At 49.6% G+C, this 19,333-nt stretch overlaps 1 protein-coding gene across 3 annotated transcripts in view; it reads left to right on the forward strand.

Moving 5' to 3' along the window:
• TBC1D16 (TBC1 domain family member 16) overlaps positions 1-19,333 on the forward strand; it is a 30,035-nt gene that overhangs the window by 1,428 nt on the left and 9,274 nt on the right. For 2 of the 3 annotated variants that reach the window (XM_085077486.1, XM_085077487.1), the window contains exons 2-3: positions 4,921-5,156; positions 6,334-6,913. In XM_085077486.1, the coding sequence (XP_084933612.1) occupies positions 4,979-5,156; positions 6,334-6,913 (758 nt within the window). In that variant the 5' untranslated portion in view covers positions 4,921-4,978. The remainder of the gene's footprint in view (positions 1-4,920; positions 5,157-6,333; positions 6,914-19,333) is intronic. The other variant, XM_085077488.1, reaches the window with a different exon arrangement.

Raw genomic sequence — 19,333 nt, forward strand, 5'->3', positions numbered from 1 at the left:
CTGGGGGTGGGTGAGAGTTTAGTTTGCTTTTTGTTTGCTTTTTGTTTGCTTTCTGATGCCTGAGCAGGTGTGGCTGGGAGCAGCCAGCCCTGACATAGCATTCCCTTTCCCTTTTTATCTCCTGAGTCACAACCTTGCCAGATTCAGTCTGTTGCCCCTTTTTTATCTGCTCCACTGAGATGCATCTGAGTGAAATAGGTCCTGCTGAAGCGGCTGCAGTTGGAGTTGTGGGGATTTTGGCTGTTCCCTTCCCTTTGCTCTGTGCTCTGTGAGCCACTGCTGCTCCAGCAGGGCAGCAATGAAAGACTTTTTGGTGACCTACATAATTCTCCCCATGAGATGGGATGACTTCAGAGTGGCTCCCTATGGTAAACGTTTTTCCTTGATTTGGCTGGTTCCTCTTAACAGGCTCCAGCGAGGAGTTTGGAAAGCTTTTCTCTTTTTTATTCCCTAATGTCAAGGTATTGTAATACAAAGGGAAGGTCGTACAAGGGCTCTCATGTGCCTGCAGAGGAGTACAGATCAAGTGAGTGACCAGCTGAGAGTGGCACAGCAGATCCACTCGGAGGACTGGGAGGAAGCTGTGAGTCCTGACTCCAGGCTGCCGTACTCCGGTCACACTGTGCTTAAGAGTTCCAAACCCAGCATTTGCTGTTCCCAAGAGGAGAAGGAGGCAGGAATTTGTGCACTGTCTGAGCCCCACCGCCGCAGCAACTGTGCGCTCCTTAAATGTGTAAAATTAAATTCAAGTTATTAAGGGCAAGAAAGAAAACGAGCCCGTTGCATTTTTCTTACCAAAGACATTTCATGCTTAAATGTGGTGCTGCTGTTTGACAGCTCGTGTTTCTCCGCCGTGCCCAGACACGCTGCAGGTCTCACATTTCACTTCCAGAGCCCTGCAGCTCGGCTTATGTTGCCTGTAAAGCTCTGAAAGTCTTGCCCAGCGAATGTGTCCTGGGAGCCAGAGCCCACGGAGGGCTCAGCAGTGGGAGCTGTGGGCTGCAGCTGCCCTGGGCTGCTGGTCCCGCTCTGGGCTGAGCTGCTTTGGGAGAGGAACTGGGGTGCTCCCAGTGTCCCCAGTGCCAGCTGGAGCTGGAGATGTGCTGGGTGTGTCAACACGTGCCGGAGCCAGCACTGCCCTCCTGGGCCAGGATACAGGAATCTCGTGCAACCGGAGGCAGCAGCATTTGGTCCAGCAGTAGGTGCCAAGTGAGGTGTGATCTGCCAAGGCAAACAGGATCCTGTTGATGGGCTCCTGAGGAGGGGAAGGGCATCGCTGCAGGAGGCGAACAGCCGGTGCTATTCTGGATGCTGCTGGCTGGAACTGGTCAGGCTCTGGGGAAGAGGCTCCGGTGGTGATTTCAGGAATTGGCTCTCAAGCACTTTCTCACTCATGAAGCTGAAAAGTGCTGGCACCGACTGGGAGAGCAGCCAGGGCTGTGTGAACAGACACAGGAGCTGGAGCGAAGATTTTTAGTGGCAACAGTTGATGTGTGGGAGAAGAAAATGTGTGTGTGCTTAATAAATATTGGCACTCAGCAAGAGCTTATCAGCTAACTCAGTGCTTCAGCTTCTGGAAAGCTGAGCTGGCTCTGCCGCACTGAGAAGAATCCCTTCAGATCAGCGGATAAATACAGAATTCATATGAAAAATGGGGGATTTTGAATGGTGCTGATTTACTGCTGCCTGAGCTGTGGGACAGTTCCCACTGCCTTCCTGAGCTCACACAAGAGGCAGCAGCAGTTCCTGCCTCTCCCCACAACCCAGGGCCCACGGATTGCATGTCCAGACATTGTCCCACACAGAAAAGGGGTGAAAATAGAGCAAACCCTGCAGATTTGGTCTCTTTGTTATTGGCTGGTGTGTGTTGTATGAGCTCCCATCTTTTAGGGAGGAGAGGCATGTTCCCAAGCTGACTTTCAGAGAGTTTTGGGGTTATACCAGTAGACTAGATGACCTTCAGAGGTCCAGTCCATCATCTGGTCCTCACTGGAACCAACTGTATCTCTTTCTGCAAGCTTTGAAACCCCAATGATGCAAATGGCCCCTTGAGGTTCCCTGTTCTAGTGCACCATTGTCCCACCTACTAGAATGACAGAACTAGATATTCCTTGCCACAGTTCATCTGCCTTACAACTTCTCCTGTCCTTCATCGACAGCTCTTCCTTTCTTTGGCAGTGACAGTTCCCATGTGTGAAGACTTTTAATACATTTCCCTCACTTTTATCTTCCCTTGGCAATCTCTTTCCATGGCCCTGATAACTCTTGTCACCCTCTCTGAAACTGTCCTGTGACTCGCATCTGTTTTTCTTTAATCCTGCAACCAAAGCTACACAGAATTCCCTGGCGTGTGAGAACAGTGAAAGGATTTAGTTTCCTGGTGATATTTATATATCCCTGTGTGTCTGGCTACTGTCTGCAGCGCTGCAGTAGTCTCTGATTCCTGATGTGCAGCTCTTCTGCAAGACAAGTCCAGCAGACTGAATTTCTGAGCTGGCAGAACACTGTATTCCAAACCTTTTGTCTTTTTTGGTTTCCTCTTCCCAGCGCTCTGTGTACCTGCAGCGCCGTCCACCTGCACATGCAGGCAGTGCTGAACAACAGGTGTTCTGCAGGATCAAAGCAAGATTTCCCTTTAAATTCCTCCGGCTTTCTAGGGAGCAGCTTTTGATCTTTACCTGTCACTTTGTTCTTTCTGTGCCTGGTGAAAGCTCATTAAGTGGTGTCTCTGTTGGCAGAGACGTCCTGACCCTTGTCTGCCTTCCTGGGAGTGCCCAGAGAGCTGCAGCAGGACATCAGACGAGCTCTTGTTTCACATGTGCCTCTCCAGCTCCTGTCTCTGTGTTTCCTGGGGAAGCACTCCCTGGCCAGCAGTGGCAGGCAGCTGGTTCCACCTTCCTTCTGTGCATCTGCAGGTTTTTAGGGTTCTGAGGAAGTTGCTGGATGAAAGTCTGTGCTGCTGTAGCCAGTGTTGTGCTGACAGGTGACCCTGCCCAGGTGTGCTGGAGGGCCAGGTTTCTGGCCAGGTCGCCCCACATCACTGCCTCTGATTACCCTGACCCTGTTTGGAAAGAGCATGTTGTAACTCAGTGTGGGGAAGGAGAAGTTGCAGCAGAATTTACTGTCTGTTCTTGCAGGGTGCAATGAGAGGAAAGGTGATGTGCTCCTTAAATGTGGTTGAGGCAAATGACTTTCAGCAAGGTGTAAGCCAGAGCCTGAAACTGGATTTTGGTAATGTGGACAAGAATGAGCATAGGGCTCAGTTGGTTTTTGGTTTTTGGGGCTGAGACATGAGGATACATGTTGTATCTGGTGCTAGAAGGAGATAGGAGTGTGCAGGACTTGCAAAGTAATTCTCTTACCTTGAACACTTGCTGGTACAGAGCAGGTTTGAGGCTTCTCCATCAAGTCACAGCAATGACTGAAATGCAGAAAGTGCCTCTGCTGTGATTTGGGCTGACAAATGTGGTGATTGCCAGTTAAACCAATAGTTTGTCCTTTAATGAAGGCTCTGTCAACAGCTTGGCAGCCTCGTTTGCAGTCTTCTGCATGTACCAATCTGTCAGAAGCAGGACAGCTATTTTCCTTCCCTGCAGCCCTCACTCTGCCCTTTGGGAAATGCCCATTTCTCTTTGCCCTTCCTGCCTTCTCCCCTCCTTGTCTGCCTGGATTTGGCATCAAAACCAGGTTAAGGAGACTGGAGCTGTTCAGCATCAGATGATGCTTGCTTTAGGCCCTTAAGTATTTCCTCAGAAGGTGCCCCAGGCCAGGGCCTGTCTGCTTTATTTTCCTCTCCAGCTCTCCCTGCTGTGCTCTGCAGCCCAGTGTGGGATTGATCCCCAGGAACAGACTGGGCTGAGCTCTCCCTGTGCTGCCCTGGGCCTGGGAGCATGGCTGTGTGTGGGGTGTGCTGGGTCACACTGGCCTGTTCACAGCAAGCTGGGCTATGTAAACACAAAGGAACAAAAGTAGGAGTTCCCTCTCCTCCTCTGCTTTTGGCAGAATAGAAACTGCCATGGCTCTGGTGCTTCCCAGCTGCAGCTACAGGGAGCCTGCTCTACACTGGAGTTGCTTTGTTGGAGACCCTGTTGCTCTTCAACACATCCTGGTCCATCTGCTGAAAGCTTTATAGCTTGGGTGATCCCTCTGGGTCCACTGCAGAGCTCCTCATCATCAGCCCCAACAAGCAGCATATCTCATTTCAGCACAGAGCATATTTGGGGGTGAACTGGGGGTTGTGCCCCACAGTTCTGTGAAACTCTGGATGGGTGAAATGTTTGCCTTGAGTTGGTGTGCCATGCCCTGTGTCTGGGGTCTGCCTGCCCTGGTGAACATGGGGCTTTCAAGACTTATCTCTGGCAAGGCTCTATTTAACCATCACTGCTCAAAAGAACCCAAACCAAACCAAAAAACAACCTCACAGAAAAAAATCTCAACCCCAAAAACCTCAAACACACAGAAATGGCAAGCATGAGATGAAGTGGGTTTGATTGATGTTGTTTTTGGAGACGCTGTGGCTGGAGCAGCAACCCCATATTCAATGAGATGGTCTCAGTCATTTCTGTGCGGAAGGAACCTCTGGGATCAGCTCTGGCTCTGTGACATCCCTGGGTCAGTGACACATCGGGCAGGTCCACATGCTGAGCTGTTCCCTCAGTGGGGGATTGCAGTGACCAGCATTGCTGTTCTGCCTCCTCACCACAGTGACTATTAACTGGTGGGTTTTACTGCCTTCATGTTTCTTCATTGCAGAGAAAAATGTCCTGGGATTCTGTGCTTCAGCACCTTTGCAGCATGAAGGTGATATTACAGATTGCTTGAGGTGTGGATTGATGGGAGACTCATCCTCAGACAGTGGGTGGCACGTGCTGTGCTGTCGTTATTTTGGTTCTCACACTATTTTTTCCCCCCTCTTGGCAGATCTTCTGAATTTGGCTCCTGCCTAGAGCTGACAGATGATGGAAACATTTCCCTGGCGATGTCTCTGGGGCGACTCCTCCGTCGAGCCTCTTCAAAAGCGTCCGACCTCCTGACCCTGACTCCCGGTGGCGGCGGCGGTTCCTCCTCTGTGCTCGATGGGGAGATCATCTACTCCAAGAACAATGTCTGTGTCCATCCCCCTGAGCTGCTGCAGGGCATCGGGGAGCACCATCCAGGTGATGGGGTGTTGCAGACACTGCCCACTCTCTCTTTTTCTCTCTCCTGGCTGTTGTTTCTGTCAAATTCTGCATCTTGGGCTCTAAGAAATGAAGAGGTGCCAGTGGAGAACAGGGCAAGGCAGTTTTGTGGAAGACTGAGGAAAGCAGTTCCATCAGCTCTTCTTTTAGTAGGAAGATTAGTGATATTGCTCCTTTCTCTTCTGGTCCAACATGGATTTACCTGATATACTGAGTCCTTTAGTACAGTCAGAAGTTGTCATTTGAGGACAATAACTTCTATTGCTCATTCATGTCCATGAATGTTGTTCATTCAGTTGTTCAGGAAATCCAAATAACCTCTTGTAACTGTCATTGCTGGAGTGGGCTCAGCAACCACTGGTAAAGGAAAAAGCAAAAAAACCTGATTGTGGTTGCATGCACTGAAGTAAATGAGGATAAATCCTGCTCTGTCCTTTTATTCTCATCTGTTCCTGTGCTCTTTCATGTTCTCATCAAAGATCTGTGGCTCTTGGCTTAGCTTCACAAAACAAATTATTCTCTGAACACTGATCCTTGCTTCTCTTTTTGTGTGGGTGTCTTCTTTTTGCATTGGCTTCCCATGAAAACTGTAGCCCTTTAGCTACACTAAAGTAAATATTCTTGAGAAATCAATGCTAATCTGGCACTTGAAATTGTTTAACTAAGAGACAGTAGAACTTTTTCATGTGGCAACATATTTCACACTTTACTCTTATTAGTAAATCTGTCCAGGAAGTCCAAGTATTTGCATGTTATTTCTCTGTTCACTTAGGCCAGAGGGAATTTAAACTGTTCAAAAGCCACATGCAGACTTGAAATGATTTGCAAATACTTAATAGTGTTGAGCATTCCACATTTCTTTTGGCAGGATTCTGTCCCAGTAAATAAAAGGGTTTGTTCTGCCCACATGTAGTGGTAGTGAAGTGGGAGGAATCAAGGAATGGTTTGGGTTGGGAGGGACCTTAAAAATCATCTCCTTCCATCCCCTTGCCACGGGCAGGGACATCTTTCACCAAACCAGGTTGCTCAGAGCCCCATCCAGCCCAGCCTTGAACATTTCCAGGAATGGAGAGATGGGGAAAGGGAAATTTCAGGGTTGTGCAGTTCACTTACAACGACTCTGTGTCACAACTGTTGCTCCTGTGCTCTCTCTCAGGCTATTTGTGCTTGTACATGGAGAAGGATGAGCTCCTGGGAACCACGCTGATCCTGGCCTGGGTGCCCAACGCCCGCATCCAGAGGCAGGATGAGGAAGCCCTGCGCTACATCACCCCCGAGAGCTCTCCTGTGCGCAAAGCGCCCCGAAAGCGCGGCCGCCACACCCAGGGCTTCGGCATCGGCCGGCCTGCGTCCCCCCCAGAGCAGAGAGGGGCAGTGACCCTCAAGGGGGATGAGATCCTCACAGTGTCCCAGCTCGTGAGGGATGGGGTCCCCTCCGTGGAAGGCGAGAAGCTGTCACAGAGCAGTGCCCGCCGGTCCCCGCAGCCCCCCCGCAGCAACTCAGGGACCCTCTCCACTGTCAGCTCCCAGGAGGAGCAGAACAGGTCGGAGGGCACGGAGGAAGGCCTGGACTGCAGGGAGGACGAGGGCTCCTTGGAGCTGTCTGCTGACGATGTGAGCAGGGACAGCACTTTTGACTCTGATTCTGATGCCTTCTCTTCCCCCTTCTGCCTCTCTCCCATCAGTGAAGCCCTGGGGAAAAGCAGCAGTTCTGTGTTCCTGGACAGTGAAAGCAGGTGAGTGCATCCTTTCTCTGGTTTCAAGGTGCTGGGCGCTGAGCTTGGAGATGCTGAAGGAAATTGAGAAACTTCACAGTGGCATTGAGCTCGATATCCTGTCTTGCTACAGACTCCTGTGGAATCTACAGGAAACTGTCAGGCAGTTCTGCTTCTGCTCAGTGAATCCTGGCCCCAAACATCCAGGGCTGTATATGTTCCTTCAGGTGAACTGTCTTGAGCCCTGGAAGCAGCATTACTAAATTAAACAACAGGTTCTTTGTCGGCCTAATTGGCTCTGCTGAGGATCTGAGCTTGTTTCTTCTCATGCAGAGCCACATCAAAGGGCTCGTCTGACTTCCTGAGCCATGAGCACCTCTCGAGGCCCTGTGTTGACATGAAACCTGCGTGTGGGAGCTTGCTTTGCTGCTGTTCAGAACGTGGTCTCACTTCAGACAGATAAATATTAATTCTTACATGTCTAACCTGGGTATTTCAGTCAATGCTTCTCAGTGGCACCTGCAGTAAACTCTACACAGGGAAAGAGGGCACCTTGGTGAGGTAATAATGAGCAGGAGGATGAGTTGAGTGGTAGCTGTCCCATCCCATCCTGTCCCAAGTAATAAAGTCCAACCTTTGCCAGATCAGTGGGTGAGAGAAACACCAGTGACCATGAGTGAAATATGCATATCCTGGCATCTTCTGTCCTCGCAGAGGGATTGTGAAGCTTAGGGCTCAAGAATGTGTTATTATCCCACTGTAGTGGTTGGAAGTGGGAAGAGTGAGGGATATGTTTGGAATAACATCCTGGCTGCTGAAAACCAGGAGGCTGAGCTCATCCTAGGGAAACCCCAGTCCTGGCCTGGGCCACAGCCCACGTGCTGTTCCAGGAATGCTGTGGTCTTGGATTGCTCCCGCAAGGAGCTGGTGCAGGAGGGTCCCAGGCAGTGTCCTGTGAGTCACGAGTTTTGTGGTTTAACTGTTCTGCAACACTTATGCTCTGAGCTGCAAATAGTGTCAGGAAAGGAAGGAAGGAAATAGAGTTTATTTCATCTTCTCTGCCTTGTCTGTGAATTCCTGCAGCATTTCCCTGCCCTCTGCTGGCTTTTCCTCACTGCTCCTGGAGCCCAGACAGCTCCAGCCAGGCAGAGCCGGCTCTGCACACACAGCTCAAGGTCCTGCTTGGCTTTGCTTTTTTTGTTTTTTTTTTTCTTCTCTTTTAACTCCTGGGGTGCCAGTCTGAAGCCTCATATAGTGTACGTGACACTCATGATTGGCAACAGATTAATAAAACAGAGCTTTTGTTTTTTGGGACTTCTGATTTGAAAGGGTTTTGTCCAGTGTGTGCATTTTTTGTGCCAATTTGTTCTTCCCCATTGAGCTGCCTTCCGTGGAATCAGCAGGATCTTACAAGCTGTTGAGTGGGAGATTTTGCATAGAATCTTTTGCAAAAGTCTGGTCCAAAAGCATCTATATTTCCTTCCTTCATCCCAGCATTTTGGGGGACAGGAGATGCTGTTTCAGAAGTCACTACAAACATGGGAACAGCTTCCTTGTTTCTTAAGGATTTGTTTTGGTTTGGATTTTTCTGCTGGCTGCTTCCCCTCTGAGCCAGAATTGGAGTAGGAACAAAGTTTGTGCGGCTGGCAGATTGTTTGAGCTCTCTTCCCTCCCCACCTCCCAGTCACCACCTCCTCCCTGCCAGCAGGAACGACTGTTTCTGGTTTTTTCCCTCTGCACTGGGGAGTTGCTGGAAAGAAAACTCTGCTCTTCCCTGAGGTTACTGCAAAGCTGAAGGAATGTGTTGCATCTCAGTTCCAGCTATCTTCCTGTGTGATTAAGTATCCTCAGAAATGGGGAAATGGGACACTGTGGAAGAATTGGGATCTACAGGTAGACTTGGATCAGATGACATCAGGGGCTCAGCGAGCTGCTTGCCAAAATTCCTGTGTGACCAGGAGGCAGGAGTCCCATCTGCCTCTTGGAGCATCCCCTGAGGAGGCTGCCTGGCCACCTGGACATGAGGGAGCCACAAACTCTCCAGTGTGTGCAGGATGGGGCAGGGAGCAGTGAGGGAGGAGGGCTGGGGAGCCCCAGAGTTGCACAACGAGTAAGTAAGACATAAGTCACCAACTCGCCTGGTGGAGCATACGGAAGTAAAAACGTATCCATTGTTTTTTCCTCTTTGCTTCTCAGTTTGACAGGCTGCCAGGACTCCCATGCAGTGATCAATGCATCCTCCTCCCATTTACACAATTCCTTGGGCTGGGAGCAGTGGGAGTGTCCCAGCACCAGCTTGCACACTCTTGCTTCTCTCTTTGGAGCAGCCTGGCACACTGCTGCAGAGTGCCCTCCTCTCTCACAGAAAGGTGGCCTTACTGTCCTGGGGTTTGTGTCCTTCTCAATTTTGGGGACCCCTTAGTGCTCCCAGCACGTGGTTCCTGCAGGAGGCAGCTGGTGTGGGGAATGCCTGCATTGATGGCAGCTTTGCCAGGGATTGTGTTTCTGTGGAAAAGGAGGGACTGTGGAAATAAAATCATTCCATTCTGTCCCTTCCCTCCCCAGTCCCCGTTGTTTGCTGGCTGTCAGGAAATATTTGCCTTATGGTCTGAAGGACATGAGTTCAGGGCAGCTGCTCTCTGTGCCCAGCTCTGGCTCACTGCTGCCCTAGGAAATTCTTCTGCTTCCATTTTCCCCATCAGTAAAGTGAAACTAAAAGGCTTTTGTTACATCCAGGCAACCAAACAGCATCTGACACCTCTGTAATGTCCGTCCACTCTTGCTACTGGAGTTATTGAACTGACCATGACATCAGATCTATACAATCAGTTGTAGAAGCACTTAGTGCTCTGTGAGTGGGATTTGGCTTGGGATGGGCATTTGTGCTGTGCCAGAGTGATCCCTTCATAACAGGAGCTTTCATGGGTGCTTGGGCTGCTGGAGGCTTTTCAGTCATCACCTGCAATTGCTGGTACCTGACAAGCACCACAACAATGCTGAAGAGGTGATACAAAACACTGACATTGGTTCCTTCACTCACTTCACCTTGGGATGTTGATCAATGCAGTCACAATTTGAACTGAGGAGCCTCAGTATTGGAACTGTACAAGTGGAGCTCGGGGAAACATCTGGCCAGAGTCTGGAGCTCCACGAGCAGCCCCATAGGCGCTGGGACAGAGGCCAGCAGTGCTCCCACAGCTCCTGCTGGAAAGGACGAGCAGAAGCGACATGACCAAGGTGGAATCAATGCAGGAAGGAAACATCTTTCATGAGACATCGATCGTTTTAGCAGCCAGTAATAAAAATAACGAAGCACTGTCATAATGGAGCTGGATGATGGTGAGTTCTCATGTTCTTCAGCAGACATGGATTCATACAGCAGATCGATCACAGACAGCCTGGGCAAAGCTCACAACACAGGGAAAAACTCCTTCGGCGTCGCAGTTGATGCAATTTTTACGGATGTGTTGCACATCCTGTTGTTAAGCCGCTTCCTAGGAGCTCATCAGTAAATGAGCTGCTCTGGGAGCCGGTGGGAGCAGCACAGGCATTGCATCATTTTGTTTTGGCAGCTCACCTGAAGGGCTTACAGTCGTTCCGACCTCTGCAGTGAAAACAGGAGGCAAAATTATAAGGGAAATGAGCTGAAATTAGTGTGAACTAGCACGAGCTCTGGAGTCATCAAGAGATTGGGAATTCATCGCTGTTGTAACAGAAGTGATTATATTGAAACCAGGGGAATTGGTCACAGACTTTAAAATCTCCTGTAACTTCTTGCAGCATCTCAGTTTTGAATGATTTAAGCCTTGGGGATGAGCGTGGGGGGTGCCTGGTCCAGGCTTCAGTTCCCTAGGACTTGCCTGAACTGGTGCCACTTACGATGTAAGACAACAAAGCTTCTAATTCCATTTGTACCCAAACTCATGCCCAGGAAAAAAAATACCTGCAAATCCCTCTTCCATCAGAAGGATAGTCCTTTTTCCCTTCTGTTTGTGTTGTGGGGTCAGTGTAAGCTCTTCCTAAGGCAGGAGTGGTCTGTGCAGAGCTGGGCAGTGGGAAGGAGAGCTGGCCTGAGCCATCAGCACCACTGTGTAATCAATTAAAGTTGTTGCTGGCTGCAAAGCTGAGAAAGTTGGACAGATCCAAGAGACTGCAGAGGCATACGGCTCTATCTTGCTTTATATAAATATTTGAACAGCAAGAACATTAATTATAGCAGGTTTGTTTCTTCCTTCTGTTGGGTTGCTGCCAGATTTCAGTGGAAGAAAATAGTGACAGCTAACTTGGGATCGGGAATTGCAGCTAAGGGGGTCCGTGAAGCTCTTTATTTGGAATGTCATGGGAGGACCAAGAGCGGGTGATCCCCAAGAGGGAGATCCCAGGGCCACACAGTGGGAACGAGGAGGGGACAGGAGCGTCCCCTTTACCCCCCCCCCCCCCCAAGGCTTCTGGGACGCCGGACATTGTTCTGTTTGCTCAGGAGAGCAGGGAAGGCTTGAACTGCTTGTTGGGCAGGGCCCTCATGGCTTTCTGTGCAACCGTGGCTCGTGGCTGCTGCGGCCTTTTCATGGCCTGTGACTGTGGCTCGCTGCCATGGCCTGTGGCCGTGTCTGTGGCCGTGGCCGTGGCCCTGACTGTGGCCGTGCCCGTGCCCGTGCCCGTGCCCGTGACTGTGGCCGTGCCCATGGCCGTGGCCGTGGCCGTAGCTGGTGCCGGGCCGGTCGGTGTCGCGGCGCGGCCGCCAGGGGGCGCGCTGTGCCCAGCGGTACCCCCCGGGACCCTCAGTTCTGCCCCCCCACTCCCCTCAGCGCGGTCAAGGCGGGAGATCCCCGAGCATGGAATTGTTTGGGTGCAAAGGGATATTAAACCCCATCCAGTGCCACCCCTGCCATGGGCAGGGACACCTTCCAATATCCCAGGGTGCCCCAAGCCCCGTCCAACCTGGCCTTGGACACTTCCAGGGATGGAGCAGCCACAGGTTCTCTGGACAGCCTGTGCCAAAGCCTCACCACCTTCAGGAATTTCTTCCCTACATCTAATCTAAATCTGCAGAGCTTCTCCATCCCTGGGATCATCCTTGTGCCTCTGGACTCTCTCCAGCACCTCCAGCACCTTCCTGTGCTGGCCCAGGGCTGGGGCAGCTCTGCAGGTCTCACCTGAGGGGGCAGAGGAGCAGAATCCCCCCTTTCCTGCTGCCCATGCTGGAGCTCAGCCCAGCACAGGGAGGGTTCTGGTCCCAGCACCCCCAACTCCTTCTCCCCAGGGCAGCTTTCACCTTTTCCCTGGATATTCTTGCATTTCTTCTGTTATTTATTTATACAATCGCAACGCCCAGAAATCTGAATGGAGAGCAGAGATAAATGGCACTGGCAGGTATCCACAGCTTTGTGAGGGAAGAATTGCGTTAAGTGGATCAAAATAAAGAGCATGTCCCCTCCAAAGCACCACAGTATATGCAAATAAATCTGCACGGCCTCTGTCTCCTTGGCTCAGGCCTCGCAATTATCCCAGCATTAGGCATTTACAATAACTCTGGAACATGCTTTTAGGCTGCACTCCTCTTTCCTCTCCCTTTTCTGCTACTTGAAGCAAGCTCTTCCCTTGGGAAATCCTCATTGTCTTGTGGAAACAGTGAAATCCTCCCTGGGTGGTGCTGGCTCAGCTCACGCTGGGGCAGCAGCAGAGTCCGGGGAGTTGGTTAACTTTGCCACTAAAATGTCCCCCTGAAATTCCCAGTTCACTGCTTAGAGCCAGGAATATAAGAACAAAGGTAATCGGCAGGGCTTTCAAGGGAGCAGCGGTTTGAAGGCTTGATTATAATTAGCATAATTAGGAGAGAATTTTATTTTTGCATGGATTGAACTGGAAGAAAAAAAAGCAAAATAATCCATTGATTTTAAAAATAAAATAAACATGGGGAAGAAAGGTCCCCTTCTCCAGGCTGGAATGGGCTGAAAAGCAAACATTCTTTTTCGGGCTTTGCTGAGAAATCACTTTTTCCATCTAAGGAATTTTTTTTTTAAAGTGTTGCATTTCGATTGATTTATTAATGAGTGAAAGCCCAGGCATGAGGTGCCCCTTCTCTGTATGGATTGTAAAAATCCACCACTGAGCTTCTGGACTGTTTTCCTTCCTTAAACTGAAGGTAACATTTGCATCCTTGAGCAGTGTCCTCTCAGCTCTAAGTGATTTGTTGTGTTTGGCTGTTTAGAGCTGTGTGTATTTTATTCTTACGCATCAAACTGCTCATTCTGCCCCCCCTCTCTCCCTGCAGCTAGAAGTCACAGAGAAAAACAGAAAAACCTCACTTGGGTTTACCTGAGCAGCTACACCTGTGTGGAAGTGTCAGCCGTGAAAGCAGATTGTTTGCATCCTAGCTGGAGGTATATGTGTATCACATTCCAGACTTCAGGGAAAAGACATTAAAACACCCACTAGTTCACTACAAACTTCTGATTTTTTTTTTGCCCTTCCCATTTACATTCAAAATAATTAACTCAAGAACTCTGGGTTTATTTTGTTTTCCTTTTGCTTTAATTCACAGCACTGGGGGGACCCCTCAGAGGCCATGGGGCTGTTTTTCTAATGCCCCCCTTGCTGGCTGGAATCACTCAGCTTCTCCTCATGCCTCGAGGGCTTGGAGGGATGAATTAGGAGCAACAAAGCCCCCAGTGTGGTGAGGTTTCACCCCTCTCGGGTGTGGGGCAGGACGGCAGCACCAGCACCACCGTGGGGTGGGGTGCATCCCCCCAGCTGCTGCTGTCACCAACATCTGGGATGGAGATCCGTGTTCTACCTCTGCCAGGTAGTTGGGAAGCTCTGGGAAGGCGGGCAGGGTGCTGGGAACACGGATTGCAAGAGCCCCATAAAGCAGAACAAATCGGTTTGATCTTTATTTCTCAAGGACAAACCAATTACGCCCGTCAGAAGGCAAAGCTGCATAATCGGGTTTCCACGAGTCCCTCGTCGTGTTACAGTGGTTTATTTGTCAGGCTGGTGTTGGCAGAGCTGATGTTAATTCCCAAGCCCCATCCCTGATGCTGAACTCGCTGTTTCAGCCCAAGGTCAGAGGGTGCCTGTGGAGTCCCTGCGCTCCCCACGGCGCCTGGACACAGCTTGTGGCCACAGACTCCCTGCTCCGTCCTGTCCGAGGTGAGGGAAGGATTCCTGCACTTTTTTGATGTAAACAGCCTGTTCTTTGGATGTCGTTAATAACAGGAATGCGAGGAGTGACTAACAACAATGCGCTGACTTGGACAAGCGCTTGGATCTGCTTCCCGGTGCCCTGCTCGAAAGGATACAATTATTTTTCGTAACTGTTTATTTTCCCTTTACAACAAGCTAAGCAAAGCAAGTTTGTCAGAGGCGGAGTGCTCCTAATTTGGTCTCCAGTGACCTCTGCAGCTGTGATTGGCAGCCCGATGTCAGGAAGGAACTTGTGCCTGTGAGATAGAAATGAGCAGAACAAATGCCGTAGGACAGCTTGGGTTCCCTGGGGGACACGGGCTCAAAAAGGTGAAAGAAGTGCAATTACAGGAGGTTTTCAGCACAGAAAGTTAATTAGCTACTAAATAGCATTTAGTGCAGTTCAACGTGGGGAAATTTATGTTTTGAAAGCAAACAGATCAATGGAAAGCCTGTGGAACAAGCTCTTGGAAAGTCCATGTTGACATCCGTGTACTTTGTACTGTAACAGCCTGAGTAGTTTTTCCTAGGTTTCGCCAACAAATACGAGGAATTTGTTAGATTTGTTTCCCACATGTTTGCAGATGTATAGAAATGCTTGCACAAGAGGATGTTTTGACATTTAATTTTAGAAATCCTGGCTAGGCTTTCATCCAGGCTATCCAGCACCTTGTTCCCTAGTCACTGTGGTCAGTGGAAATCGATTCTGTTCGGGTTCTCTGAGGCACAGAAACTTCAAGTTCCAAATATTTTCTGTCAAAGGGTGTATTTAACACAATTCTTAACCTGGTTGCTCCTCTTGCTGGTCAGAGTGAGGAGCTGGTGTGACAGCAGCGTTTCCCTGTCCGTGGCTGGCTCTGTGTGGCCACACTCCGTGGGAAGCTGATGCTGTCCTGCAAGTGTCATTCCAGCCATGCTCTGCAGAGCAAGCAGAAACATTCTGACGTCTTTTTTTTTAATCCTAAATTACCAATCTGGTTTCCTTTGCATGTGTTTTATGTCACTGAAGTCACCACGTTTCACAGTCTATAATATATGTATATTATCAAGGACACTTTTTTTATCAGAACAATGGATTTGGGTTCCAGATGCTCAATATTACCTCGCTCCATACAGCCACTGCACTAAATTTTTAGGCATTTCAGGATAGCTTTGAACTTTTATTGGCAGATTATTTGTTTGAAGCTATCTGTCCTAGCAGCAGATGCTGCCAGGAGCTATTTCACCTTGCTGGGAAGAAGAGGAACCCAGAAGGTCAGTGCCTGTGGGGAATAGTGGAAAAACAGAGAAATGCTAACCCCTGGGGAGGAAAAGGGGCATGTAATTCCCATTACATGGATGCTCATACATTATGATGATACTCATTGTCTGTAAATGATGCTCCCAAGCTGGCGTGCAGCAATGCTGGGGCTGTGGGAGCTGTTATTAGTGACAGAGTGCGTTAGCGCTGGAGTGATGGAGAGCCAGCTCCAGGAGCAGGCTTTGGCTCTGGCAGGAGGCTCTCTGGGAATCAGATGGTGCACACTGACAGCTTGGGTAACTGCCACATCATGGCTGTAGCCTTCAGCCCCTTTCTCTCTCGTAATTATATTTGTCACATCACGTCGTAAAATGAGTTATTAGGTCTTTGTTGCTGAAATTGGCTTCCCAGGTAATCGGGGCAGGTCTCTGGAACAGAAATAATAATTGGGTTTAGCTCTCTCTGTGCCGAGGGTGTGTTCCAAGGCTTTGGAACAGTGAGTTGGGTCCCATTGCTGCGGGTTGAAAGTCTCACCTGCAGTGTCTGAGCTCCTCAACCAGGCATATTAGAGGTCCTGGTGGGAGGGGGATGGTGGCTCCTTAGGGGGTACAAAAGCTCGAGGAATGTGGATATGGTTGGCTGCTGTAGTTGATTGTTGAGTGGAGAAAATGCATCAGCCCCTGGTCTGGAATGGGAATGGGATGTGTTCTGAGACAAGAGTAATGGGACTTGGGTGAGGGTAAAAGGCTGAAATGGAATCAGAGAATCACAGAATCGTTTGTGTTGGAAAAGCCCTCAAAGATATTGAGTCCAATCATTTCCCCAGCACTGCCAAGGCCACCACTGACCCATGTCCCCAAGTACCACATCCACATGGTTGTTAAATCGTTCCAGGGATGGGGACTCACCACTTCCCTGAGCAGTCTGTTCCAATGTCTGACAGCCCTTTCCGTGAAGCATTTTTTCCCAATATCCAGCCTGAACTTCCCTTGGCACAACTTGGGGCCATTCCCTCTTGTCATGTCCCTTGTTCTCTGGGAGCAGAGCCCAGCCCCCACCTGGCTCCACTCTCCTCTCAGGGAATGAGAAAGTTCCCCCCTGAGCCTCCTTCTCTCTAGGCTGAGCCCCCCCAGCTCCCTCAGCTGCTCCTGATGCTCCAGCCTGTTCCCCAGCTCCGTTCCCATCTCTGGACACACTCCAGCCCCTCCACGACCTTCTTGGATGGAACACATGAACATGGCCAGGGATTTCCTGCCCCAGGTTTTGCTAATCGTCCTTGGTTTTTTTCCCTGTCCCTTTTATTCCTGTGGCTCACTGCAGTTGTTGTTTTGCTGAACAGTGCTGTGTACTAGCTGGTGCTGTTTTTCCTGGATCCCACAACCCAAAGTCTCTCTGGAATGTTCCTCTGGCTATTTGTGTTGCAGTGCTTCAGCTACCTGCTTTTGCAGGGTGCTCTGGGATAAATTCCTCATCCAACAGATAGATTAGTCTGACTAACCATAAACTCTTCCCCTGTATCTGTCTATCTTGAGTGCCCCAAATCCCACAAAATTAGCAGAAATCACGCTGCTTGTTATTACTGACCTACAGAATGATCTTAATATTAAAATTTTATTTTAAAGGAGTCCAGAGATTACAGTATTTTCAATTTTCTTTTTTCAATCAATATGTACTGGAAAAAGTAATTTTAAACAGTGTGGGTTTTTTTTCCAAATTTCCCCAGTGAGTCAGTGAGCACCAGCACGAGGTAGTTCTGCCTTTGCATCTGTCCTGAGTGTGAATGTTTGTGTTCATTGACCCCTGGGAAGGGTGCAGAGGGCACAGGTGTCTCTTTCATATTTTACCCTCTACATCAATGAAAGCATCGGAATTTCCCGGGCTGCACAGGCTGAGGCACTTTGCTTACCCTTGGTGCTTCTTGCTATCTGGAAAGGATGAACACACTGACATAAGAAGCTTCCGTGCCTGTGGGATGCGTGTGTGAGCTTGTCACTGGTGGCTGGATGGGAACTGTAAACATTTGCCTTGGAGAAGCATTTCCGGAGGATCCCCCGGTGCCAGGACTGTGCCCAGGCTGTCCTCCCCGTGGGTCTCAGCTGGCTGCTGCTGCACCTGGGCAGATTTGGGTTACAGAGCACAGACAACTGCAGTTGGAAATGTTGTGCTGTGCTGAGGAGCTACGGAATGCCCAGGATCAAAGCCACTCTGCCCAGCTCTACTGGTAGCTCATTTATTGGCAGTTCTCTGGAGCCACAGTTGTTTGAGATGATGTTCTTGAAGAACGGGCATGTGGACCTTCATGACAAGGACCTGCATGATCCTCCCTCCAACCCATCCTCCAGCCCTTTGCCATATTGACCAGCTCGTCTTTGCAAGAGTTTTAGAAAATGGGCTGCCTCTGCTTAGTCTTTGAGTTAGTTTGAGTCATCTCCTCCAGGAAAATCCTGTGTAACCAGCTGTGGCTGTTATGAAGTGTTGCTCCATAAATACCAGCTGCTCCTAGCTGGCAGTCCAGCCCAAGTGTCTTGTACCAGCACTCTTGTAACGTTTGCATTAAGGTTAGATGCTGAATGGTTTAGAAAGTGTTACATTTTGCCGCTTTATCAGAAAGTAATGCTGGATTTTTCACACAGGCCAGCGCTATCTTCATGGAAAAATTCCCAAGGCAGGGGATAGTTTATAGCTGTGCCTCAGGTTGGAGGTATCCTGGTGTCTAACCTGGAGTGGGTTTGGATGTGTGGTGTGATCCCTATTGCCACATCCCTTCTGAGTCCTCAACCTCCAAATGGCCTGAATGTGAGTTCTACTTTGCTACTTTCTTTCCGAAAACTGGAGCAGCAGAACTTCATTCCCAGAGAGCCACGAAGCTGCTCCTTTAGCTGGAGTCAACCAGCCTTGGTCTCATCCAGACAGTGCTACAGGAGCAGGAAGGGGCTTGGGGATTTGAGTCCCACACTGGAACTAGGCTTGGTTAAAAACATAACCAACTCCCTGGGCTGTCCCAAGCCCTGTCCACCAGAATGCACTGCCCTGACCCGTGGGGAGATGCTGCCCAGGAGGCTGGTCCCTGTGGAAGAGGCCCTGGAGCTGGGCTCGGGAGGCACACGGATGTGAAGTGCATGCTGAGTGTGTGATTTCCAGCGTTCAGTGCCCACATTGTTGGATAAGAGGATTAGAAAACACCACATAAAGTGGCCTTGCAGGGGGCTGCTTTGTACCTGCTCCGGGCCTTGTCTGGCAAACCCCGATTTCACAGCGGAGCCCATTCAGAGCCCGCGCCGAGATTGTTCACGTGCATTGGCCTTTTTACGAGCCAAGGGGTCACAGTTTCACATTCACTTAATTCCCAAGGCACTGATATTTTTCTTCTGGGATCAGGGCTGGTGGGGACATGGGGGCTTTTTGAATCTAAACTCAGTTTGCCTTTAAAGCTGGAAATCTGGGGTGGATTGGGATAAGGTTGGGTTCACTTTATCTACTTTGCAGTGGGTTGAAGAGCTCAGGTGTGATTTCCCATCCTTAACTCTCCCAAGTTTCAAGATTGCAAGTGAAAACCATTTTTCTGAAGTTCATAGACATGAATCCAGGCTTGGCAAGTCCATTTGTGGAGTTGTAATGGGAAGCTCAAGTTCAGGGGAAATACCTTTGAATCTTACTGATCAAAGAGGGAATTTCCCAGATGAGATCCGAGGTCCATGCTGGTGTTGGAATGTGCTCACTCCTTTTGTCCCTCTCCTGGTGTGAAGTGGCTGAGCTGCATGCTGAGGAGGTTGCTTGAGCTTCTTCATTTTGCCTTCTCAAAAGTTGGTGTTTTCAGGAATATGTCTTGCTCTCTCCTTTTCTGTATGCAGTTTAGGAAAAGTCCAAAACCAGGATGCTTTTTGGGGATGGTAGGGAATTAATTTAAATAAAAATAATTTAGTCAGTTATTGACTGCTTGGCCCTGCACTGAATGCCAATTTCAGATCTCTGATTAAAGGATTTTAACTTGGAGCGTCTGTGGCTCTTCCATGTAC

Source organism: Lichenostomus cassidix, chromosome 18, assembly GCF_008360975.1.
Source record: "Lichenostomus cassidix isolate B80296 chromosome 18, HeHo_3.0, whole genome shotgun sequence".
In the NCBI taxonomy this organism is placed as follows: Eukaryota; Metazoa; Chordata; class Aves; order Passeriformes; family Meliphagidae; genus Lichenostomus; species Lichenostomus cassidix.